This window comes from Leuresthes tenuis, unplaced genomic scaffold (assembly GCF_036924035.1).
Source record: "Leuresthes tenuis unplaced genomic scaffold, fLeuTen1.0.hap1 SCAF_23, whole genome shotgun sequence".
Classification (NCBI taxonomy): Eukaryota; Metazoa; Chordata; class Actinopteri; order Atheriniformes; family Atherinopsidae; genus Leuresthes; species Leuresthes tenuis.
Genome location: NW_027325377.1, coordinates 6,064,329 through 6,091,690, shown reverse-complemented (window position 1 = coordinate 6,091,690; position 27,362 = coordinate 6,064,329). Strand labels below are relative to the sequence as shown.

General features: G+C 42.9%; 1 protein-coding gene across 2 annotated transcripts; it reads right to left on the bottom strand.

Annotated features, from left to right (window-relative positions):
• Positions 1-726: 726 nt before the first annotated feature.
• On the bottom strand, positions 727-27,057 carry gas2l3 (growth arrest-specific 2 like 3). Of its 2 annotated transcripts, none has more exons than XM_072377366.1 (9): positions 26,924-27,057; positions 14,814-14,864; positions 9,974-10,160; positions 8,919-9,037; positions 8,200-8,341; positions 5,859-5,922; positions 5,625-5,766; positions 4,353-4,457; positions 727-3,048 (listed from the first exon to the last, which is right to left on the bottom strand). In XM_072377366.1, the coding sequence occupies exons 2-9, from the start codon at positions 14,835-14,837 to the stop codon at positions 1,726-1,728; spliced, it is 2,106 nt and encodes a 701-aa protein (XP_072233467.1). In that variant the 5' UTR covers positions 14,838-14,864; positions 26,924-27,057; the 3' UTR covers positions 727-1,725. The 2 variants fall into 2 exon arrangements, with proteins under 2 accessions (XP_072233467.1, XP_072233468.1); XM_072377367.1 differs by lacking the exon at positions 26,924-27,057 and adding an exon at positions 17,020-17,150.
• Positions 27,058-27,362: the final 305 nt, after the last annotated feature.

Sequence of the window (27,362 nt, the reverse complement as noted above, 5' to 3'; positions counted from 1 at the left end):
AGTTGAATTTTAGCAGAGAGGAAGGTGGAGTAGACAACTTAGCTGATCTGCTCCAGCAGGTTAAAAACTTTAGTGTTGCCATGGTTATACATTAAATTCACTAGCATAAGTTCTGCAGACAGCGCAGAAACATATTTTCATAAATAAAATTTAAAAAAGCACAGGAGAAAATCTCAAGAAGCTGCGTTGTGGAATATAACAGAATGCAGTGATTGGCTCATTTGCATTTTCTTGTATTTGTCTGAAAATAAAATCCAGCATTTTAAAAATGCTCTAAATTTGAAGCTGATGGAGGTTTGGATAGGAGTCGGTTCACACGGTTTCATCACAGCTTCTCCCTTTTTTAGACTGAACAACAAACATCTCCCCTCAGTGCGGTGTTACATTAGCACCACATGAGGTCAGCACAGTACAACACGCTTCAGGTCCATTCATTCAGCATGCGTCAACTTTATCAAGCCTCAAGTCTTTTCTTTAACCGTTCAATCATCCGACACTGGTCAATGTCAATTATCTTCATTCCTGACGTCTTACGAGTCAAAATAATTGCTTCTGTTCCTGAATATTTAGCTGTTTTATGCTCTTACTCCAGTCTGTGTGTGCAGGTATTGGATCATCATTAAAGTCGGGCATTAGGAGTTTTTCTAGCTTTCTGAAGCCAAAACCTTGTTTCAGAGTTAAAGTCGGAGTGCTGAACACATCATACAGCATGAGACAGAGTCATGATGATTTTAAAACCACTTGCCCATTTATTACTCAGACTGACAAAAGGAAATTGGAACAATCGACAGAATCAACATTCAAATTGTGACAAAGATTTCTGTAAAGTGCCATACAAAAAAAAAAAACCCCAACAATATCTTTAGACACACACATACACCACCACATAAAAAAACAACTAGATTTTTAATACACACAAAAAAATTTAATTGGAAACCATAAAAAGTTCATACCAAGTAGATTCTGCTCTAAAGTGATGTTGGACTTGAGTGTTTTTGTTGGAGAGAAAAAGAGGCTTTTGATCAGTAGCTTCTCTGATAAGGAAAGTCATGAGTGCTTCTAGACACTGTGCAATTCTCCATCAGTTAAACCTCGATCATCTAATACATTCTGATGCCGCTCAGAAAAGAGGGATTTCTGAAGAAGGCACACGACGGGAGGACACTTTCATGACCAAGAGATCATTTATACAAAAATCTGACCGTTTTCATGAGTGGAAAGTGTAATGAAGGGATCCAAGCATGATTTTTGTGTTCCAGTTCAACTTTAGTAACCTGAAAAACAGGCCAGAAGCCGTTTGACCTGGTTTCCTGTGAATGAAAACATCTTTTTTCTGCTTATACAAAGTGTATTTTACAAAGTGTTGAGTTAAAACAGCTGAGGTTAGTACTGGAACATGATTTCTCTACAAAACTCTCAAGATAAAGTGTAACAGCTGTACACGTCAGTGTTGAAGTAAACATTGTGCAAGTCGTAAGGTTTATCGCGTACATGGATGTGATCTCTGAAGAGACCACAGAATCATCACGAAGACAACAAAGAAAACGAATATCTTTGACCCATATGGATTTAAAAGTATTAAATAACAAAAAAAAGAAAAATAAAATCTACAGGAACAGAAAGCGGTCAGCAGTGAGTAGCGTCTTCACGAGGATTAGTGATATTGTTAGTTTGCAGAGTCGGAGCTCCAACAAGTGCTGGTTTGTGATGCGAGGCGCTGCTCTGCTACGTCCTCTGCTTCCCCGCCCGGTTCATTTCAAAGTACGGGTCCTCACTCTTGCCCTTGTGCGGTTGGATCCTCTTGGTTAACACGGGCTTGGTTCCCACAGACTTGGCGCTGGTGCAGCTTTTCTGTGAGGCCCCAGACGGTTCAGGCTTTAGGCTGGACTTTGGGTTGATGGGGTTAGTCGCGGCTGCCTGTTTTCGCCCTGCCCTCGGTGCCAGTGCTGGGGTTTTCTGATTGGCTTTGTTGGAGGATGAGGGGCCCGTGTTGCCCCCTGGGACCCTCCTGGGGGCCAGGATCGTACCTTGTGAAGCAGTGGCGATCACCTTGCTGGATGGCAGTGGCTTGCTTTTGCCTGCGGTCTCCTTGGCTTTAGGCAGGGAGGGGGCAGGTTTTACCAGCGCTGGGGAGGCTGTCCGTGAACTGAGGGTCCGGGACGGTGGCGCCGCTGAGGCGGCAGCTCTTGGCGCTGCTCTCGCTCGCCTAGTTCCTTCTAGACGAAGGGACGAGGCTGGAGAGCCCGGCCGACGATGTGCAAGGCAAGAGCGCTGGCTGGCGCCCGATGGGGGCCGGGCATCATTAGAGGACCGCGACATTCCCGGAGCGTTGACGGGGCGAGGCATGGAGGCAGCAGTGGGGGAGGTACAGGGGCTGGAGGGTTTGTGGCATTTGGAGGATGGCTCGGAGCAGATGGGGCTCCTGGGCTGAGAGGTGGCGCCATGAGTTCTAAACTTGGGTTTGGAGGCGGGGCTTGGATCCACTGGAGCTGCTGATGGAGTCAGGGCTCTGCGCTGCATCTGCAGACCCTGACACCCTGAACTGGGAGACTGTCTGCAGGAACCTCCCACAGGTGTGGAGGGCAGAGAGGAGCAGCCTTTGGTGGTGACAGGCAGGGGGAGTTGGGTGGGCTTTCTGGGGGAGGATGGCGGCGTCTGGAGATTCTTCTTTGGTCCTGATGCAGAACCTTTACGGGGAAGGGTGGGCGTGCAGGCTGGGGACGGCGTGCATGAGCGGCATGAGGTCACAGAGGTCGGCTTACAGGCCGGGCCTGAGGAAGAGGAGGAGGAGGAGCTGGACGAGGAAGCAGAGGATGGGTAGGAGATGAGGTCGTTGACAGCAGCAAGGGGGTCCATGTCAGGAGGAGGGGGTGGCGCTACATTGTTATTGTGACCCCCCAGGCCGGGGGGGCCCTTCTGGAAGGCCAGGATCTTCTGCTCCAGTGTGGTGAACTGCAGCACGCGCAGCGGGTCGTACTTTGTCAGGAAGCCACGCAGGGTGTCCCAGCCGCCTCCGACACGCACCATCACATGTTTGTCATGAAGCATCTGAGAGAAGGGAGAGAGAAGGGGGGGGGGTTACAGTTTGGACAGTCAAACATCAACAGTGACACGTTCTTTCAAGCTCCAAAAATAACCAGGAGATGCAGATTAGTCTTGGTTCTGTGAATAGCAGCGTATTCATGATGTAATCGCAATCCTCCGCTATTGGGTAATGAGCTTAAATGTATCCAGTCAGCGCTTCCAGTGATGCAGTTAGCCTGGACAAACAGCCCGCGTGTGTAAGTGTGTATCCTACGACACCGCAGTACATAAACAGGGTTTGTAGTCGTGTTTACAGTACAGAGCAGTAAAAGACCAGTTTAAATTATAGGTCATTAGCTTTCAAAGATATCTCAATCATTTTATTTTACTCAGAAATAAAGTGCATTGGCTCCTTCAGTCAGAGGCTTCTTCAGAAAACAGTACAAGGAAATATAATGCACTAATGTGTGCGTCACGATGGGGAACAAAACCTGACGAGACATCAACTTTACGGGGACTTACTGTAAATGTAAGATTGACCCCTTTTGGTACAAAGTGATTTGAGGATTAGGATTTAGTTTTAGGGTTAGAATTATGTTTTGCTAGGTTTAGGATAAAGGTTAAGAAGTTCATACGCAAACCTAAATTTTCAAGCAATTTCAAAGTTGTAGATCGTTTTCCAGGGTTAAAATGATGGTGGTCAGAAAAGCCAATCCAGGCTGCTTTAAGGCAGTCTCTCACATCTTGGGGTTATGACCACATCTAACAATTAATATCATCTCAAGTCTTTAGTCATATTTTATGCAAGTTGTGTTGTTCAGTGACACATTCTTTGTTTTCAACCAATAACTCGACTGTTGTCACTGCCAAACGTGGTTCAACACGACATACAACAGGAGGAGCATTACGGCAATACGTCAAAATGTCTGCCATTTTTTCTTAAAGGACCTTTTTTCAGCACAACACTGCATGTCAAAATGCAGTTGCTGCTAAAAGCTGCTCATCGGCCAACTTCATTGTTGTTAAGATTTTCCACCAGGTGCAGGATGGGAAATCATTTCAGACTGCAAATAGTGGCCCAGCAAGAGCACTAATCTATGCAAAATCTTTACTCTGTGACTTAAGACTCAGTGACATTATCTTCAGATCTGAGGGAGTGTCAGATGTTAGTCTTTAAAACGTTGTGTAGTGTATCAGAGGCATTGTGCATTTGGTTGAGTGGTTAAGGTAAGGGACTAGGGAATACATTAGGTCTATGGTGGGTCCCCATGTGGATACAGAAATGAATGTGTGTGTGTGTGTGTGTGTGTGTGTGTGTGCTTACTCACTCGAATAAAGATGGTCTTATCTCCAAGTCTGTAGCGCCCCTCAGACAGGTACTCAATAGACACTCTGTTTGAGCAGTTGCAGGGCAGGTCGTCCATGGCGTGCTCCTGCATAAGAGATGAAACCAAAGTGAACAATCAATCAGCCACAGGGAAGTTCACACACAGAACAAACTCCAGTCATCCTTCTTTCTGTGCTGCAGTAATTTCACTAAAAGTGACCTGTTCAACATGTATTGGCTCTGCAACACTTAGTAGTGTTGGCTCTGTATCCATAAATCCTACTTAAATGAGCAAATAAGTAGCTACAGAGTAAATCCAGCATGTGTATCTGAAGATGATGATGGGGAAAACTGATCACTGACCACTATTTGCTACTTCAAAATATAGGAGGGGGAATAAAACAAATACAAGACAGTGGTTGTTTTCCACCCAAACTACCCCCCACCTCAACAAGTGCAGTTATTTTTAGCACAGGCATCTCCTCTGGGAATAAAACCCATCAACCCTGCAGTGTTGGATCCAGTGAACCAGACTAATAAAATAAACCAATTGAACAAAAACTTCAGTTCTAATCAGTCACATTTCACAAACCATCTAAATCACTGTCGGTTGGAAATATGGAGCATTTATGTCAAGATATGACGGCATGTACAGTGGGAGAGAGCAGGGCCTTGAACACTGCTTGAACCACATATCGTTTAGGGTCAGAATGTTCTCTGGTCAGGCGATGAGGATGATCTCAGCCACAGTGGTGCCGGACAGAGATTGGGTTTAGATCACATATGCACAGAATGGTATGAAGAAGTATAAGAAGACCTCACAAGCTGTTGTGTCGCTGTGTGTGCTGCCCTGTAATATGTTTCTATGTCGTTCCTGTAAATAAATTCCCCATAAAAGGCTGCAGAGGGTAGTCCGACTGCTCTTTTCTCCACAGCAGTATCTGCATGACCTGGGTGTCACGTGTGACAGTGAGTCAAAGAGCGCCGGCAGAGCATCACATGTTCAGCTGCGATGTGTCATGTACCCTGTGGGTGATGCTTCCAATGAGCTGCACATGTACCACCTATGAGCTGCTCTTAGCTACAGGACTCTCTCCCATCTCCTGGCAGGGCACAAGAACAAATCATACGACAGCACAGATGCTCCCTGCTTCATTTCAACCATCAACTAATCTGCACTACATGTTTAGAGGCAGAATTTGACTAGCTAAAAGAGTCAAAGGCCATTGTTGGGTTGGAAAGCTTCATATTGTATTTGCGGTAGGGAACTCACCCCGGGCTGGTAGAGGCCGCCATGCTGACAGCACACGCTAAAGGTTTTGACAGCCGGAGGTGGCTCCTCTGTCAGTAAAAGAGTCTCCTCCAGCTCGATCTCCTTCTCCAGCTTCACCAACACAGGAGGCTCAACACCATACCTGAAGAACAAGGTTTGACCGTGCATCCATCAGTGATATGTTACACCAGTCCTGAACTGTTTTTGAAGATCCTTGTGTGTTCAAAGACTTACTTGGAGACAATACGGCCAATCTGCAGCAGACAGAGACAAACCTGCCGAGGCTCTTTGTGCAGCACTGAAGCAGAAAACACAGCAATTATCAGCCTGACTGTTAGTTTCAGTCATCTGAAGGATGAGGTGCCACTTTCAGACCTCATACAGTCAGTACAACCATAAAAGTGAGATATATTGTCATTACTAGCTGGCTTAACATTTGACTTTGATTTAGAGGATGTTAGTGAGAAAAGGAGAAATTAGATGGTTAAAATGTGGTCTCATCTGTTTTTTTCCAGTTCTGAAGACGACTTGATGCATATTCAGGCAAATAGAAACAACTTTGTAAATAGCTGGTGAATCAGGTCATTTTAATCAAAATTTGCAGTATGAGATGACAGTCAAAACACGACTGGCACCCTTCCGGATATAATCCAGATTATTCCAGGGATTAAAGGGATTTCTGAAGATAAACAGTTTTCCTCTTGAGGATGTCCACCACAGTTATTTATTTTTTAAATCCCCAATGTTTGTTTTTAGTTAATAAAACTACATATTAGTTTAGTTAATACAACTATTTAGTTAATAAACTACAAGCCAAGTGAACAGAAATTTGACTAGCTGTTACCCGCTCTCCTGAGTCCCAATTAGCATGACTATGAAAAAAGTCAAGTGTCAGGATCAACCCGAGACCGGGTGTCAGGATCAACCCAAGATCAATTTTCCACAGCAGTAATTCAAGTTTAATTTATAGAGAGAGTGAACAAGTTAAAAAAAAAAAGTATTCATTTTGATTTAATTTTTCTACCACCTCACCCACACTCCATACAGCAGAATGAGCTGATTATTTGTCTTCATAAAAGCCTTCTCATACTTCTACAGGCTCTCCGAGTTAGGTGTTCACAGACTTGCATGTTATGTTATAGCAGCATCAGAAATATGTGGATCAATCCGAGCAGTCAACTGCTCTTGGTTATGTAGCTGCTGTTGTTGGTGCTTTAGCTTTTCTTTTTGGAGAGCAACAAAGTCAACGTGAACAAAGATCTGCATTGTGACGAATGAAACCAAGAACTGAATTACAAAGAGTGTTTTGGCACTTCTTCTTCCTCCGTTATAAGACCAGCTGTTGTCTGACCCTCTTGGCTCCAGCTAATTTTCAGCCAGATCAAGACTTAGCCTCGTCTTTGAAGCCCATGCGGTTTGCTTTTTGGAGGACTGTGAATCTGTCCGTTTGCATTGAAAAATGTTCCTCTCTGTGGGGGCTGTGAGGAATGCAGATGGATACCTCTGTGGTCTTCAAAAAAAGAAAAAAGAATGATGGCAAAAACAGGAAGCCTTAAAATGGGAGACTAACCAAGTGGTGACATAGTTGCTACATTCATCTTTTGCATTTGATCTGTATGGAAAGCCCTCATTCAGATTTTAATCTTTTAGAGGTTTAGTAGGAGTAGACAGGAAAAATGTTTTCAATTCTCTGTCTGCCCAAAAAAAGCTGTGATACCTGTGTGTTAATCATGTGGCCAATCGTGGTTAATAAAGACAGAGCTGGTGTATCAATTTCTTTTAAAGTCGTCCCATTCCGGTTTTTAGAAAGCCTTTAATTGTAATGAAGTTATCTGACAGAGTACTCGGGGTGATTGTGCACCTCATCAAATCCTATTAAAACACTATGAGGAAGAGCTTAACTAACAGACTCTGCTCCTCAGATTTGTTTAATTAGCAGCTTACAGATAAGATCCAGACCAATTATTATTATTTTTTTTTTAAATCCCTTTAGCGTGCTCAATATGAGAACCAGCAATAATGAAAGACAAGTTTTGATTTTGTGGATGAATGGCTGTGTACATAAAATACATCTAAATGCATCATGTTTAAGTCTTAAAAGAAAAGGAATTACCTTGAAGTAAGAGTGAATAAGGATATTAAGAAAAATAATTACCAGTTACAATTAAATTCTTTGTTAAAGTGTCAACTTTGCTCTGTTTGGGTGGATAAAATAGACCTTGAACTTTCAGCTTTGCAGCACTCGCTGCCCCTGTCTGAAGCTGAGGCACAATGCCAACAGGGCATTTTAATGAGTTTATTTGTTTTCTTATCGCAAGTTAGCAGCTCTGACTCAATCGCTTTACCAGGAAAAGGAAGCCAGGTCATTTCAACCAAAACACAAGTAATAATCCTGTTTTTAAAAACTCAAAGATCATGACTGCTCTGGATTCAGAGTCCAGGCAGCTTTAAGGAAAAATGAGATACAGGTGGAGGGAAATGCAAGAAATCTTACCAGAAAGGAGAGAAAAATGATGGATGTGACCTTTTAAAAAATAAACATACAAAAGAAGATAGATATGTTGCAGTTATTTACCCAGGCCCTCCGACTCAAACAAGTAGGTTTCCTCCACACCGATGTGTCGACACCAAGTCAGGAAGTTGGCAGTATTGTCGCGAGCAAAGAAGGAACCTGGGGAGGCATTCTGCTTACATGCAACTTTTCTTGTAGGAAAGAGCTGTTGAGGGAATGAAGAAAAAAACATCTATTTTTACCACCATCCTAAATCTCAGTGTGGACATTTACAGTAAATTTAAGGATGAAAACCGGTGTTAAATGTCTAAATAAGAGAAAAGATGTACCCAGCAATGTAATGGTAAGATGCATGTAAATGTGGAGCCTGTAAGGAGGCCACCATGATAAACTTGTTTGGTTTCATATCCAAAAAGAAAACTCTGTTAGCTTAAAACATGTAAAAGTAAACTAGATGTTAATAATCTGACTTATTTCAACATTATCTGCATAAACATTTCCAAGTCTGTCCATTTAGACAATTTTTTACAAAACTTAGACAAAACTTTAATGACTAAATGGACAGAGACTTGCACATGTTTATGCAGCTTACAACCCTAACGGTGATAATTCCCAGCCAGCCTGGTCATGTTTACCACCCACATCACACCCATTTTCTAACAAAACCCACTGAGCATTAGCCAGGAAATTAATTTGGAGATTAGTGAATACTGCGACTTGCAGACCTGTTTGCAAACATCTGCCACCAGAAAGCCATTCCCATTGAATGCGCTCTGACTCACCTTGCCGAGAACGGAGGGGCAGCTCTGGGCAATTTTGGTCTGCAGCACGCCGATAAGCTGGCAGAGCTTCACACCATTATTCAGCTCTTCCATGAAAAACTCAGCTCTCACCTCCTCTCCTAGAAATACAGACAGAAAACACACTCATTTAGCTCAGTGCTAACTTGCTTGGGCTCTTTCTCTAGTCGCTATGCTTTCTTTAAAGAAAGTATAAATCAAAGAGCATTTTTTTCTTTTTCCCCCTCTACAGTTGAACATTTACGGCTCCTATAACTCTCCCACGACCCCTGATTGTAAATCAACGCCTGAGGGAACTCCATAAAGGCCACTGACTAACTTCCACAATACAGTCACACAAAGGGACAAAGATTGCTCCACAAAAGTTTACTTCCACCCAACAAGAGCTGACCCCTGAGGCTTGAAACTTTATCCTCTGCACACAACCTGTTTGCGCAGCATCCAGCTCCCGAGGAATGACGTTCAGAGACGTCAAAAAATGGCTGAAAAAGTCTGAAAATGTGAGACACGGGTCATCATGGTCACAATGCCTATAACTCAAAGAGTGTTTGGTACCCACCCACATTCCTCATGAGAACTGCTGAATATCTACTTGTATTTAACAGATTCAACAGTAAACAATAGAGTCAGTTTCAGTTTCCATACTGCTCCATTGTACGAAGCGGGACAAAGGATATCCGTGTAACGGCAGCGACAAATGAAATGAGGGATTTAGTTCCACTCGTCTTTCTGTGGTTTCCTAAGAGCTGGTTGAAAATAGCAGCATCAAAATCCAATTACATGGTCGCCCCGTGTCAATGGTGCGGCAGCATTTTCCTTGCCTGGAGGGGGAAACTGTTAGCACGCAACTGTCAATTGTTTATTCACATATGCACACATGGACGTTGTTGTGGAATACACCTGGAAAAGTGTGATTAAACCAAATCACATCTTACCTCAAGAAAATGTGTCAAAATTTTACAGATTCCCAGCTGCTGTACAAAAAAAAAAAATAAATAAATAAAATCAATCTCCTAAATGAGGAATGAGACACCTACCCAACATGCCGGTGAGCCAGATGGCGAGATCCTCCTGCATGGGCACCAGGGTGGCCTCATGGCGCACTGCCAGCCACTGGTCATACTGGAAGACATCTGCGAGGCCGGGGCCATGGCGCTGTGCTAACGGGCTGCGAGGGCTCCTGGGGCTCAGCAAGGGGGCGTCAAACCTTTCGCCGTACCAAACCTGAGGACGAGGGGGGAAATTTACGGATGAAACATCTCAATTCATGTTAAAGGAAAATAAATGGAGCAGTGCTATCATCGCTCTTAGCAAGAAAAACAAATAAGCACCTTTGACAAAGTGCTCACCATCAAAGTTCTGGAGGACTGAGACATGCCTTCATAATCTCACTGCAGGTACTGCATTGTGTTCTCTGCACGCTTTCTTCAGAGCTCATGTTCTTTGCTCTTCAATCACTGTTATCTCATCTCTGAGGCCATGTGCAATAAGCAGGCACGTCTCTGTACAAAGCCGGTGAAAACAATACACCATAAAACTAATGTTTTTGGGTTTAATGACTAATGGACATATGTCCAGATTTGTTGCCCCTGCCCACTCTCTACAAGCAGACACGACAACGTCATCATTTTGTAGTTGCCCCACCCTGGGACCCATCCATACACTTGACTTTTATGCTCAGCTGGACTGCAAAGCTCACATTCAGTCACCCTGATAACCCCCGTTCACTTTGTGTTTCACCACATCGTCTATGCATTTAGTAGAACGCATTTTAATTTCAGGATGGATTTAAGTTATTTTGCTTAAAAATAATAAATAAAAACTGGTTCCTGCATCAGTTGACTGCTGCTCCGTCCTCAGTCTTTTAAGTCACTAAATCCTTCACATAAAGGAGGATCTGATTAGCAAGACAATTCTAGGAAAAAAGGATGAAAGTGTCTGCAGCACTGCGCTAAATCCAACGTACCAAAACTAAGAAAAACCACAACATTAACAGCATGGATATGCTGTTTTCTTCTGAAGTTTTAATGGTTGCAGGCAGCAACATGGGTAACCTAAACCAGCAGCGGATGTGTACTATGACAACTTTTCCAGACATTACATAACTCACTTCCAGATGATTCCCCCCCCCCCCTCTCCTGCCTTCCTCCCTCTGCTGTCCAGTCCGTTGACATCTGTTTAAGATACAGCCTTCAGTCTTTGTGTCCCTCACATGGCGTCGAGCAGTAATAGGACTCTACATCCACTGTGGTGAAAGGGTCATTGTGCTTCCAACAAGGCTGCGAATTCATCGCCGTCGCTCGGCCAACAAACAGGAAACCTTCTGGGCAGCGGAACAGACAGGCTGTTCGACAGAAATGTCCTTCTGCTGAAGCTTCGAGCTGCCACAGCAACGCTGATCAGGACTGAGTAATATTTGACCAGTGTAACTGAATCCCAATCCAACCTCTCCTTGACCCCATCCCTCAGTTGTCAGTTGGACTTGGCCATGAAACTGAAAGCTCAAAACTAATGGAGACTGGCTTTAGACCTCGTCAGGATAAGGCATAAATCAAAAGATCCAATTTGGTATAACAGAAAAAAATAGATAAAAACCAACAGTCATTGAATTGTGCAATGCTCCTTTAATGCAGTTTTTAATTTGACTGTCTGGTGAAAATGTTTTTCCCAAAGCCCTGCAGTTGGTTCAGTGTATACAAATGTTTCAAACGGAGGTCAAAATGGACACCAGTCTTTTAGGAATGTTTCTCAGTGGTTTGCTCATTATCATCATTGTGACCTTGGACAACAAAAGAAGGAGTAGAATGAGAACATGTGGCGCTACTGTTGAACAAAAAGTGGGACAATGTGGCAAAAAAACACCTGATGGTCCGAATTGAAAAGCTTGTCTCACTTCAACAGACATACAGTAACAGTGTTGAGGGGCAGGCAGACGGCCGTGGAAACTCATCAGATCACACTCACAGCGTAGGTTTTAGTGTTGACGTCCAGCGAGTTAGAAAACAGGACAACGTAGTGGAATGTTGAGAAGTTACGTCAAAGATGCTGTGCTGATTAGAAAAGACACGTGAATAGTGGGAATCAGTGGACTGTTCACAGCGAACACTCAGTTTTCAAAGCAGACTAACGTTGTAATCTAAAAATCTGCACTGGAGTTAGAATAGGGGCAATCTCAGATAATCTTTCTTCCCCTTATGCCACCTCTGCCCTGGGTGCAGGAATGTGGAAGGGTAATCCTGCAAAGAAATGCAAAATACTGAGATTTGACGTATTTGCACATGTTTCCACCAGTCACCTCTTAGCAGTTTCTGATGCTCTTAACTTGAGCCACTTACACTGGAGGAAAACAGAATGAAACAGCATCAGGAGGACGTTCCAAAGGGGAAAAGCAAGATGTAGCAAAACAGAAGATCATCTCCTCAGCATTTCAATGATCTGCACCAAGTCCATAAACAGCCTTAAAGTGACAAAGTCACAGTCAAAAGTTCAGCTATGAGTTACATTTAAAAGAACTACTTTTCTCCTCAAAAGAAATGGATCTGAAGTAGGATTTCATGGAGTTTCCAAACGATTTAGGCATCCCAGTTTTTAAAACTTCCCATGGCCTAGTTACTGACCTTAAAGCTTTTTGGAGTAGCCAGGCTGAACAAACAAGCTCACGTTGCTCTTTTCAAATGCAGACGCCCCAGATTTCAATAAAACTGTTAGATAGTTAGAGTGAGCATCCTGAACTGCTCATTTTGAGGCTGTAAAAAAAAAAAAAAAAAAAGCACTTTTAATGAAAATTCATGGTCGAATTAAAGCTGCATTCCTCGGTATTTTTTACCTTTTAAAAAACAGCCAAACACCCTCACTGGCAAGCACCGTTTTGCTTCACTTTGAGTTGAGATTAAATAAAGCTTCCGATGTGTAATATCTGTAAAGAAGAACAACTTCCAAAATGTTTAGGGGGGAAAGAAACTAAATCTAAAAAGAGGCCCTTCAAACAGCGCTGGAGGGTGTCAGTCCACCTCCCTGCCACGGCCGAGGTGCCCTTGAGCATGGGGGCCCTGTATTGCACTGCGATTGGCTGCCCACTGCTTCAGTGTACGGCATCTGTCTCTGAGTGTGTGACCCTGTGCATGTGCATTCAACAGGTTAAAAGCAGAGGACAGATTTTGCTGTATTTCCATGAAAAATAAATCTGATAGTTAAGAAAGCTGGAATGGGCCGATAAAAAAAGTGAGAGGCCTGAGAGATGTTGACCAAACTCAGATAAAGGAGACTCCATACTTGCCAGTTTGCTACATTTTCGACAACGCTAAAATTTGAATGCAAGGTGATAAAATTCACCCTTACATTTATTTCGCAGCCTGCATGAATAATTAGTCTAAAATACAGCAATAGAACGCCTCAAGTCTTCATCTCGTGAAGTTTCGAAGTGTACATTTAAAAGATGAAAGTGCCTTCATGTTTCTGAGTCGCACCCACCTTTCCTCCCTGCATTTGTTCGCTACAGCTCACCAACAGCATCTCCTGTTGTTGTCGACTTTGGGATTCTTTTACCCAGGTAAAGTATTTTTTCTAAAAAGCAACAAGCAGCAACACGGTGGATAAAGAACTATTATCAATAGAACAGCAAATACTCAGATTTGGTATATTTTTTGGCCATGTTTCTCATCCCAAAAGTGCCTCTGTATAAGCCTTTAGTATTTAACCGGAGGGCTTACGTGATGAAAAAAAAAAAAAACCTGCCAAAAGCTACACCAGATGTATTCAGTTTTTACCACAACACCAAAAGCTGCTGACATTAGATTTTCAATGTTTTTACATTAGCTTTATAGAGCGCATACATCTTCAGCCTGGGTGAACAGAGCAGTCAGAGTGTGAACAGATATTGAATCCGACTGCTCTACATGGGCAGTGAGGCTCTGAGCTGAGCTTCAGAAACGGCTGCAGTCTTAGTCAGCAGCATCACTACAGCCTGACGAGGATCAATACCCTCGCAGGGGGCCTCAGATGACACCCACTGAAAGGGGAAAAACCAACCACTTGTACTCACCCTCTCATTCCATTTTCCTCACATCTGAAGTGAGTAAATGTAAATTTACGTCTCAGCTTTTGGAGATGAGCAGCAAATTAGTGCAATCCCAGCTGCTGTTTTGTCCAAAAGAAGAGCTGTGAGCTGCAGCATCCAACCACATCCCGTCAACACCATGGGGAGTTCCCTCACAACCTAATCAACACATTGGCATCGGCCTGAGAGTTTTCCTGCCACATGTTATGCGAATAGCTCTGGGATACATATTTTGCATATCCACATTCCAAGACGGGTGGGGAGAGCAATGAATTTCCAAACCGGATGAGCGAAAAGACATTCTCTCAAGGAGGTGTAGCCATGTAACTCATTTGTAATACGATATTTTATGTTGTTCTGGGTTTTGGGATGGTCGAGACGTCGTTGCGAGGAGGGGTAGGGGGAGAAAAAAGAAAAGGGTTGAGCTTTCCACACACTCCTCCTTAGGGTCGGAGCAGTGGAACGTCAGACATGCATAACAACAACATGGCATGCTGTAGCACAGGTGGGCTCGCCACAGCTGTTGGATGTCTGCACATTTTTTATTTTTATGTGAATAACTGTGGCAATGTGAGGCAACTTCTCCCTCAATTAGTGCGTTTTGACTCTATTCCTGGTCACAGACAACGGCTCCAGCTGGGAAGTGAAGATAAAAAGGACTCAAAGTCAAGTTCAGCCTGAGCTGTACATGCTGTTCTGCCTTAAGTCCAAAATACAGGCGAGATTGTTCAAATTCATTCAAACTATGTGCCAATTTCATCATTCATTTCCCATCTACCAACAAAGCATACATGCGTTTGCACAGATGAGGATGAGCGTACCTGGATGCCTGCCTGGACAGCCATGACTCTGGTCAACCGTTTCACTTCATTCTGCGGAAAAGAGAAACAAATCCACATAAATAACTGTCATTTGTACTAACATGTTAAAGATTTACTAAAAGTTCAGCCCAACTTGAAACTGCTTAACAATGTGCACATGGTTAGTGATTTTAGCCCCCGGTCCAACTGAGCTAGAGACCAATCAATAGCCTCCAGAAGTCGCTTTGCAAAGTTTCCATTCACATGACGGCTGGTGACAGATTTTGCAACTGGTTTGCAGGCAGTAGAGTTTCTGCATGTCGTCTTCTTTGAAAGGATATAAACTTTTTTCCTCATGATTTTCCATTCACCTTTTCTGATTTCCATCTGCTAAACATAAAAAACAGCAATGGAAGCCTGGCTAATGGTCGAGGGTCTGACAACATGGCAAAAGAGGTTTTTAAAAGGTACGCGAGTTTGCTACTAGGGTTTAGTTATTAGTTCCTGGTTTCCAGTTGCTGCCCCATAATCAATTATTTTCATTAATAACTTTCATAGAATATTAACTTAGAATTAATTACCGTTCTACTAACAAAGCTACTACTTTATCCCCAAAATATGCATATCAAAGACTGGAAGAAGGAAACTGGATTCATTGGAGTCGCCAAACGGATAGAATCATCTCACCAACTCTGAGACCATGAATACAGATGAAAAACATCTGTAAATAAGCGATGCAAGTTCTATTAACCATATACATCCATTTTCTGAGAGGCCTGCCGGGTTAGCCGTTCCCCTGCTTTCAGTCTATGTGTCAAATTAATCATTCATTACATGTAAAGTCATGGAACACGACTATCATAAATATGTTCATTTCAGGGCTGCTAGTTAGCATTTTTCCATTATCGCTTAAGCCATTAAGGTTTTTATCCAATTTGTTCACTTGATTTATAAAAAAAAAAAGTAGCCATCACACGTGGAAACCTTTCATAAACCAACATTCTGAAATATTAAGTTTACAATTATGAGACAGAACAGATTTGCATCAAGGCAGAAGAAACAAACCCAATTCAGTTTTGTTTTGGTCTTAAAGCGACTTAAACAACTGAATCGTTCTTCCTGCTCACGTGCATGCAGACAGAAGCCTTATCTAGATGTACCATAATATGGAACACAAAACCCAGGCTTTAAGCAACCACTGATTAAAAGTCAGATATCATGTCATTAATAATGCATTTAACAAGAAAAATACAGCCTCAAATTCAGTACAAGTTGCACCCAGCCCTCCGACTCCCTGGAAAAGAGTCGTGAGAAGAACCTGAGAATGACCTGCAAGCTGACTTCCAAGCTCCACTCAGGACATACCCCGATTATCCAATCAGTCTTTTAAACTAATTTCAGACATGAGGCTCTTCTTTCCAACTTTCTTCTCATCCTCAATTCAAATCCCCACAAAAGGCTCATCCATCAGCACAGACATTTATCGTCTACATTGACTGTGTAATCAAATCTACAGGATGTTATTTGTCATTTTCAAAAATCTGTACAAACTTGGAAAAGATTAATGCAACTTGCTGTGTGGAGATGACAGCAGTGGAGAAACAAATCAGAGGACATTTGCTGCAAACAGGCACTCACATGGCAGCAAAGTGCTTGTTTTTACTGGAAGCGGTGAGTTTTTGGGAATCAGACTTTCTCATGAGGAAGTGACGGGGTTAGAGTGCTGCTCTTTCGTCTTTTCCCCACACAGGATGTGCGGGATTACCCCAACCCTCAACTGTCCCTGAGGGTGTGTGTGTGTGTTTGACAAAGAAAGGCGGTGGGTGGGGGGGAGAAAGCAATCACAAGCACATAGATCCTAATAACTGCTGATTTGCTCAACACAGCTGAGGCAATAGTCCTCCACCACCAAGCCCCCAAATCAATCCTCCTTTCCCCAGACACAATTGTATCAGCTCATACAAACATAAATATAAAGAAGAAAATGGGTTTTATAACTTTACAACTGTTTATTTGTAGGCCCTGGTGTTTTCCACTGACATCATGCAAAGAAAGTGATTAAAACAACCACAATGATTCCTTCAATTGTTCTTCACTGGCCTGCCTGAAAGAGCTGCATCCAGTTATCTGACACCAAAACTGCAGCCCAGCGGAAAGAAGATGAGAGTCAGCAGCCAAGGTCAGGCCGGGACGGGACAGAGAGGGTGACAACACAAGACAAACTTACCTCAGAACAAAACACGACGGCACCGAGGGGAGACGCTGCAACTTACAACACCGATCAGCCTCTAAAGTCCATCCTCATCCACGCACTATGTTCCGCTGTGCTCAGCCAGAGCAGCTCCTGCCTGCGTTTCAGCGAGTGAGCGTGAGGGAGAGGCAGAGAGAATGACAGGGAAGGAGGGAGGGAGGATGGATGGATGGGAGGAGGTGCAAAAGGAGAGCCCTGACTAATGAAGTGGCTACGCTTCGCTAAGCCCTGACCACCCCCTTGCTCCCCCCCCCCAACAATCCTATCACAGTGGGAACCTCTCACAAAGCAACCATTGTTTTGTTAGCTTGCCACCTCATACACACATATTCTCATGTGCAAGCCAGCAGCCAAACTGGGATGCCCTGACCAGGTTGCAATGAAATGGATTGAGATTGTTGGTTTTACCTCCACTTCCTTTTCACCCCCCCACCAACCGGGCCAATCCCACCAGTCCACAGCACACCCCCATCCTCCAAAACCAGTACTCCGGCAGTGCAATGATTAGAAAGAGCAAACTTCAGTCCACGTGATGTCATGTGATTGAATCAGGTGTTATTTTTGCACAGCTGTTTAAATCAGCTTTGCCCTGATGATCAGTGTTTTTTCCACTGAGATTCAGCGCTCAAACAAGGCATGCTGACTTCCAAGCATCCATGCATTCTCCAACTGTAAATAAGATCCAATGCGGGCCACAGAGTAGATTCATCAGAAATGGCCTTTAGAATGATGGCCTTTAGATTTCTAAAGAGAGGAACAAACCAGAAAGAGTTCAGCTTGTAGGCGTTTGTGACGGGTTACACTGAAAACATGGGACAAAGGGCAAATCTTTGGCTCTGAACACCAGCTGTGTGCATCTGGGACCCTGGCAGAGCTTTGGAGCAGGACTTCCTGCAGGGACCAAAAGCACCCACACACAGTCAAATGTCAAGCAGAAAGGAGGGTCAGAGAACCGAAGCCAAAAACAGAGGAGGTGAAGACAAAACTGGTTTTATTGTGGTGAACTTGGGAGTGGCGTGCTGGAAAGGGCAGGGATCGACTCAGTGACATGGAGCACCACCACGCACATTCTCCAAGGGTCATTTGGGAAGGAAAAAAAAAAAAAAAAAAAAAAGAAGTCGTCTCACAATGCCGGTGTTGTCTTTTCCCCCTTTGAACCGTTTCCCTCCCTTTAAAACAAATTCCCATACACCCTCCCGTTCGTGGTTGGGGTTAAAAGCTTAAGTTAAGCAAAATCTGAGATAACTGGTTGTGGTTGGTTCAAGGTTTGGGTCAGGTTAAGTAATCACAGATGACCACCAGTTAGGGTTAATGGCAGGGCTTGCTTCAGATTTAGATAAAGAGACAAACACCAGCACTCATCCATCAATCAGCAGTTTCTTTTCCTGCACCTTTTCTTCTTCTATCAGCAAATTTGCATCGAGAAAAGACAGACATCATTTTGAGGATGTCACGGTGAAGGAATTCACCCAAAAGAGATTCTGTGCTAATCAAAGGCGTAATATGAGTGGCGATTGTGAAAGTTAACGCATAGAATTAGCTTCTTTAATGTCTAATAATGGTCTCCAATAAAAAGTTCTCTTCACGATTTGAGGAATAAAAAGGAAGAGCAGTTATTTTCTGCAAGTACAGGACAACCAGCAAGGGTAACAGCTCCAAGGGACCCCACACTTGGCCTCTCCATGTCAGTTCCATTATGCCCTCTGAGGGGCTGCCAGGAGTGTGGTTGTTCAGTGGATAGTGAGCCCTTGGAGAAATGGTTAAACCATGCGGAGCCAGTCTTGCAATGGCAGCCATCCCATCCCACCAACCACATGCAACGGTCTTCTGTGACGGGATACCCAACACTGGAGAGAGCTGCATGCTACCGACGATGGACCAGGAAGGGAGATTATACATCCAGGGTCCATCAAGCAGGCTATATCACTCAGTGTCCGAAGTCAAAACCGGATACCGGTGGTTTTATTTTGGCATTTATTAATGGACACTGAATCATGAAAAATTGTGCAGTGTTGGTGTTAGCTTGGCATCACCATACCATGTCACCATGTGGCCTGTCAGTACCACAGTGTTACACATTTGTGGTTATTGGGACAGCCCTACGGACTACTTCTGCTGCCGGGTCGGAGCTGCTATACACAAAAGTGGTGAGAAGCAACAGTTCAGCCTTAAACGGGCTGTGTGGAAGGGTTTGTGATTATACCAGCAAGAATAGAAGTTTGTCAAGTACTGTATAAAAAGTTAAACTGTCGACCAAAGATTTCACTGTCAGGAGTGTAAACAACTTCAATAATAAGGGATTAACCAGAAAAACAAAAAGCATCTTTCCGGATGCCAATCTGCCAACTTACATCGTCCAATCGGCTCTGTCCTAACAGAGAACTGATGAGGATTTTTCCCTGTGCAGGTGGAGTTTCAAACGGCTACTATCAAAAAAATGTGATCAAAACTGGGTTGTTTTTTTTTTTTGGGGGGGGGGGGGGGGGGAATATGTCAAAATTAAGACAATGTCACATATCTGAGGCCACATTAGGATTAAGTGAGAAAATATGGTACAAACCTGGTACACAACAGACCACAAATCAGGTTTGAGTCATTTCATCTGTTCGTGATGTTGCAAGTAAAAAACTGCTTTGTTGCAGGATTAATTCCCTCAGGAAAGCTTCCATTTCCAGAAAAAATTAACTCTACTCACCCCACTTTAAATGTTACATTCAAAGGACTGTTTGCTAATACCAAAAAAGACAATGATATATTCTGATGTGTAAATCTAAAACCAAGTGGCCTAACTTTCACAACAAAAAGAGCCGTTTTCTCTGTATCATGCTCAAACGAGCCACCTCTTTCCAAGAAGCGGCTCTGAATAAATTAAGAGACTATCTTTGTCTGGTTACAAATAAGCAGTAGAACAGACTGAGTCTCTTAAAGGAAAGGGATCTAGCCTGAACTTCCTTGTAACATGAACTAAACATAGATGGTGCGTGTCGGTTTTGTTGCAGGTGTGATATCCCCACGCAGGTCGACTCGCTCTCTGGTCGCAGCCAATAATCATTTAAGAGGATCAGCACTATTTGAGACAGCAGAGTGCATCCAACTCCACGACGCTCCGTCACCACAACACACGGCACGTGGCGCAAGCATGTAGCCTGCAGCGCTCCGGCGTTGCATGTGAGCGCCTGTGCATAAGTGCAAAAGAAGAAATGAGAACACATTATGTAACGAGTTAAAAGGAGAACGTTCAGATGGTGATGTCCTTCTGATTTTACACTGCATGGCTTATAGGGGGTAAAAACGTGAATAAACAAACCGAAGCCAGCCGTGTGAAAAGGAAATTTTATATCTAAAATAATTTCTCCAAAAGGTTTATTGTGAAAACAATGCCCTTTTTTAGGCTTTTTAATATATTTAAAAAAAAAAAACTGAGCAGACAGAATATTAAGTAAGTAATATCTCCACAGTGTGACGTGGCTTTGGGCCAGCACCCATGGTCAGTAAACCCCCTGCACCCCTTCCCCTTCTCTTCAGCCCAATGGCGTTCTGCTGGACCTGACTACTCCCTGGAGAATACCAACTCCTCCTCTATTAGACTCCTTCCTGCTGAGCCCTTTGTGTCTGGACTTAATTACTCCGTCAGAGGAGGGTTTCATTTAGAACCTGGCCTCCTCCTTTTCATTACAGATGGGGCCTGGCTGAATTCAGGAAATTCATTCATTTGAGGAGAATGAAAAAAGTAAACATGTCAATGGCCTGTCATTGAAGTGAGCCCCTGCATTTTCAATAAAACTTTTTAAAGCCATTCAGCCCCCTGAGGGCTGTACAAGCTTGCTAATCATGTTTTGTCATCATAAAATAGCATTCCCTTCCGAGCAGGATTAAAGCATCTTTCAGACCCGACCCTCCTGCCCTCGTTGGAGCCGTCTCCCCTTAGAGGTGAGACGGAGTGAGTAAAGCCCATCTTAAAGGCTTGAATGAGTGGAAGCCACCTGCCAATCCAATTTTGATTTGTTGATGCTAATCTTCAGCTCACTACACGTCACCGGGTTGGTGTTGGGATATCAAAGCCCCTGGCTGCTGACTCAGGATCAGGCCGGCTGCCCTACGCTTCTCAGTTTGGAACAGCAGATGAAACTGCGCATGCTGATCCCAGATCCATTGCTGTGTAGTAAACCTCATCCTGAGGCACAAGACCATCCTTAGAGTTAACCCACAAACAAAAAGGTACAAGCAGTGTCCAAAACATGTTGGGTCAGCTGTTAGGAACATCTTCTTCCCATCCCTCCTTCAGGAATAGTTCTCCAGGCTTCTTGAAGGACATCCCAAAGCTCTTCTTTGGATGTTGGCTGCCTTTTGTTCCGTTCTCTGTCAGATGATCCCACACTGCTTCAATAATGTTGAGGTCCGGGCTCTGGGGAGGATTCATCCCTCCATAAGACCTGTTGCCACTGATTTTCAGTCCACTTCGTGTGTCATTTGGCATAGCTCAGCCTTTTCTCCCTGTTTCCCTTCCTTAAGAATGGCTTCTTGACAGCCACCCTTCCATGGAGACCATTTCTGATGAGGCTTGGGCCAACAGTAGATGGATCAGCTGAAGGTCCAGATGCATCTCTCAGGTCCTGTCAGGTCTTTGCTGGATTTTTTTCTTCTTTCTTAAGGACATCACTTTCAGATCCTGTTCATCTGCTGCAGACAGACTTCTTTTGTCCCATTTTGTCATATTTAACCATATTTCCACATTTGAAACAGTCAGAAACAGAACATGATTAAGGTTCTATATCAGGAGAAGAAATAATGAGTCATGAGTGACATAAATATGAGCAGTTCGCTTTGAAACATGCAGAGGCCATATCTAGACTTCACTATGTCCCAACAACCTACATTTTGGAGACGTTTCTTATTTAGATTGCTGTCTGAGTCACATCACTACCCTGATCCACAGCCCAACTGCAGAGAACTACCATCTAATGGTTCCAGAATGGCTAAAGAATGCACCAGCTGCAAAGCCTGAACCATCACTTCAAACAGGCATTTTCCACTTTCACAGTTGTTCTCCTCCTTTTTGAATTTCATCCCTGCACAAAGTCAGCTGGCTTAGTCAGTCAGCAGCGGTCCACAAAGGCGCTGTATACTTTGAGATGCAGCAAGATGCCCACTATGAGCCGTTTCTGCCGAACACACACAATGACATCATCTCTTCAGTCACTGGCCTTTTGAAACACCTGAGCAACTGTCAGACAAACATGATCGTTGCTTTTTCCCCCGTTGCTGCCATTTCAACGGGTTTTATACTTTATAATGAACAGCAGAGCATCGCATTCGTGAACAGGTACGATAAACTGGACTGAAGAATATCCCTGGAAGGAAACCATGACATCTGCCCAGCTGCCGTTGCGTTGCCATGTTACAAGTTCCATCAAGGTGACTTCAGATAAGCCTCTGTTGCCCAAAAAGTTGCGTCGCCTCACAAGCATCAGGTCAAGGAGATGTGGACTGCCGAGGGGTCGTTGAGCTCACACTAATAAGCAGTTTTACTGCAGAGTAATCCTTGTAAAGGGGTCCAAAAACCTAAATTAGACTTAACTCTACGGCACTGAGTCACCGAAGACCTCAGTGATCAGAAAGAAAGTTGACAAAAAGATGTGTTTTCACAAAACAAGAACAGACAATTCCTGATATCACTTGCTGAAAAGAGGATTAAAGCAAATGTTTCGAGCACAAAGCCGACACATTTTACTTTTACAGGCCTACAGCTGAATCCCGACTACAGCTGACCTTTGTTCATAAAAACCATGACATGAAACCGATAGTCCACATGACCACGAGTTAATTTCAGCTCAGTGTGTTCACAGAATTCTGTATGATGTTCAACAGCAAGACCTTTTAACAGACATCAGATAACATTCAAACACATTTGCAACTTCCACTTTAGTGGAACGACTGAACACAGATAAAGGAGATTAAAAATGAACTTTCAGTCTATAACAATTTGCACATCTTACAAATATTCTAAATATTCTGCAAGTGTACGATTTAAGAAACATGATGTGAATAATTCATGATGTCACTTCTGGTATTCAATCATTTACAGGATCCACACAGCTGAGACAAAGGAGCTTTAATGAGTTAAAAACGCATAAGGGCGCATATGGGCCGCGATGCAGTGTGCGCGGACACAATGGAGATGATAATGAAATCTTGGATTAGCCCTCATTTATTTAGGATCCAGCTTACAGGAAGAGAATGGGGGTGTGCGCATGTGTGTGTGTGTTAACTTTAAGCCTTGGCAGGCCCAAAATGTGAGGCCTGATGCCAAAGATCAGGCAGATGGTGATTATGAAGATAGCTGAAATGAGGTTGCTCCTCTTGTGAGAGCTCATTTATTAAGAGTAAGAGCTGGCTGGTGGCGGCTTTGTCTCAAACACAATAAGGTAGTGTACTGCCTCTGATCTGGAAGAAGAGCCCACTGAAGGCCAATGGAAATAAAAGGTCACCCATCACCAACATCAGGCTTGAAACTGAAAACCAAAAGTCATATGGACTCCAAAAAAAGTTTAAAAACAAACACTGACAATTTGTGACAAGGTATCCACAATTAAAGCTTCACAGGATATTAGACACTGTAGTTCCTAATAGTTGAAAAGAAGGATCAACTCAACTTTTTTCCTCCTTCCTAACCCATCGGTTACAGATGGTTGACACAAGCTGTAAACACTTGGGTTGGGAATCGAAACTCAATTCCAAACAGGAACTGATAAGAAATTAAGGCGCACCTGCAAAGTTTCAAGTCTTATCAATCCTTCAGTGAACCAATAAGCAGGTCCTGGAGGAGAACTCTGACTTGATCGGCTGCCATTTTACAAATAAAAGGACACCTCTCTGTCAGGCCTTTGTATGCGATTACAATACACCTCCCTGTGGAACTACATTGTGTTTCAAACAGCTGATGGTTTCTATGAGGAGGTTTCCTATCAATACAAAAACGGCCTTTTGTTTGAATGTTCAAAATTAAACTAGTTTTCTCAACATTAGGCCTTTTTCTTAAAACCAGTCAAAGGTAGGAATTGATAAGAACCTGAATCGATGACAACGCAACACTGATAAAACAGATTTAAGCTGGTTTAGCTCCGTTTTGGTCTCCACCAGCTTAAATTAAAAACTAAATAACGTGTGAAGCTCCGGCGAGGAGCGTTTTATTTATTTATTTTTAATTCTTTATGGGTATGTCACTTTAACTGACCCCATATAATTCATCAAATTTTCTTCCATCATCTACTTTAATCAGTTTGTTAGTTCGGAGATGTAGGAGAACAAATATTCTTTTTTTTTTTGCCGTTCACCAGGATGTCAGTACTTCGTTTTATTCCCTTCCATGTCCCTCGTGTTCTGGAATAAAGATACAGTCTCTTGAAATGTTAAACCTGCGAGTCCAACTTTCCTGTGGACAGTATTCATGTAATTATGTTCAAGAATGCGCTGACTAACAAACAGGATTTCATCAGCAGAAACAGAACAACATTAACATGACAAACTATTCTAATCCGAATTCAAACTGATAGAAGCCAATGTCTCTGTAAAACTGAGTGATAAAATTAATGGAGATGAAAGGATGGTGCACTCCCTCTTCCAGTGATGGGCATCAGTCCATTTCAAGTGGAGTTATTCAAGCGGCGAAGGACTTCTACACAAAACAAAGTAAAGAACCAGCGACGACATGAGGATCTCCTCAAATTGCCAGTGTCTAATGCTTCCCATAAACTAAAAAGAATTTAACAACTAAAGGTTTTGCAAAGATTTGTGATCTCACTGCAAGGCCACAACTTAAATTTGCTGAGATTATTTCCCCATCTTGCAACTAGTGGAAATTCTGAACAATAATGAAGTCAACTGAAAAGCAGCCTTTAGCAACGGCTGCATTTTTAGCTGCTCTTCGTTCGCCATCTTTCTCTAATGCTTTAGTTTGTTGGTGGTGAAGACGTCAACCGGAAGTGGCTCTATTAGCGATAGAAATGTGTACAACGTTACCCATCATACTGGGGTATGACATGCTTTGTGCCAGTGATTCCATTCATTCACCGCCATATATCCAAGGATAATTACCCTCATAACCCAACTATAGCTATAATCCAGTTAATCTCATCATGTAGACCCACTGACTGAGTGACACAATTAGCAGAAAACAAGACTAAACGCAAGAATATTACACGTTTGAATTTGTCGTAATGCCAACATGTGAGAAAGACTGCCTTCGAACAGCCTGGATTGAGATGACTTCCAACTGGTAGTCAGGATGTAAAAATTAACACCTGCTCAAGAAAATGTAGCCTGCCAGTGCAGAAGGGGGGGGGTAGAACTTAAGGGAAACTGGCAAAACTGTGTAGATTTGATAAAGAAAAAAAAAAGGGAAAAAAGCCAACATAACAGCTTGTGCTTATATATATATATATATATATATATATATGGTCATGACACACAGAATTGGTCTCTGGCACCATTTATATCAGTTGGTCTATGACCCAACAAGGGCTTGAAGAGAAGTCAAAGAGGAGTTTAGATGAAATCTGTTTCCTAAGCTAGGCAAATTTTTTCTAACTGGCTTAGTATCACTGAATTATGGTTGTATTAGAATGAATTGGATTGAACTGGACTGTATCTTTAAGTTCTTTGTGATGATATTTGGCACTATAAATAAAAGTGAACAGAACTAAATTCTGATTTCATTCTATTTCTGCTGATCACATCGTGGCTGTGAAAGCGATGCCAGATTCAGAAGAATGACGGGTTAAACGACTGTATTCCACATGTTGACGCCCCCCTTCACACAGAAAATACAAGAGATTAAAGTTCCAGATGTGCCCAATGAGCCCTTGCAAGCTAGTGTAGTGAAGGTAAAAGCTAATGACTTAACCCTTAACTCACTATTACAAAATAAAAAAAGAATGTAAAGAAAGATCACCAGCATCTGAAGTGCAATGCTGACAGGGCTTTCCCTGGTGTCCACCTCTTTGCAGGAAGCACCTGTGGCCCCTTTACTTCATCCTTTTTCCTCCAACAGGAAACTGACTGTCACATGGACAAGACTTCATCTCACAGCAACCATCTTCATTGTCCTGGTACAATAGGTACACCAGCAGGAAGAAACACACCAGTCAGTGTGTGTTTGGATCCAAAAATAACTACAGCAGTAACGTACCGGTTAACCCACATAACAACATTAACTTGATCCCGTTCGCCACTCCGGCCACTTCATAATGATGCAACAGCACAGCAGACACCGCCTCCCAATTAAATCTGCTCCAGTAAAGTTCTGGTCCTCCTACCTATTTGTTCCAACGTGCCAGTCAAAGATTAACGTGTGCAAGCTTCAGGCGGGGTCGTTTTTTTTTATTCTCAACGGAAGCAACATAAAGCCAATTAACTAAATAGGCATTATATAACAGTAAACCTGAAGGGTAAAGGGATGTAAACTGGTTTTAAATTAGACTCCCTTCTTAAGTTAAGCCGAAGAGGAAATTGCACGGTTTACTAAAAAGTTTTTTTAAAAAAATAATAAAAATCTAAAATCAACCATAAACGCTCTAAATGACTTTTAATCCGTTTGTGAGGGGCATATTAGTCACAAATCTAAAAATATCAAAGCATTTTAGTCATAACTTTAAAAAAATGAAAAGTTTTTTTGGTTCAATATTTTGTGAGACTCGGTATTAAAACACATAAAAACTAACTACTTTTTTTTCCCTTAAGCATTTATGCTCGGAACTGTCTCCACGAGGCACCCTCAAGGATTTAAGGCAGAAACAGCAGGCACACGCGAAAAACTCCAGCACAAACTTCCCCTCACCTCACCTCTCAACGCTGTGGCGTAAATTAACACTTTTAAACTTACCGGTAATATTTCAGATGGAAGTCTTCAAACGTAGAACTTCTAGGTCACTTTATATTGGTTTTCTTTACGTGTTTTTCCTTGTGGAAATCTTGAGCTGGAACTTTCAGTTATCCGGAGTTACTCACAATCTCCGCCGCTGCTGATGCAGCTGTGTGTTTGTGGGCAGCGCTGTTCGAACCAGCCAATCAGAGCGCAGGGTCGACTGGGGGCGGAGTCTCAGGCTCACCTGAGTGTCATTTTACTGGATGATGAAAACGCATTCACACCGACACAACCAAAGCGTCTGAAAACAGTCATTAAAAGGATTTAAGTAAACTAATATGTTTTGCTTTTATTTTTCCTTCCCACATGTCTTTATTTCTGTGTTGCTTTTACAAAGGCTGTATGTTTAATGGAATTTGATTCCCTTTTGCCCACCAGTCTGAAGTGTATGTCCATT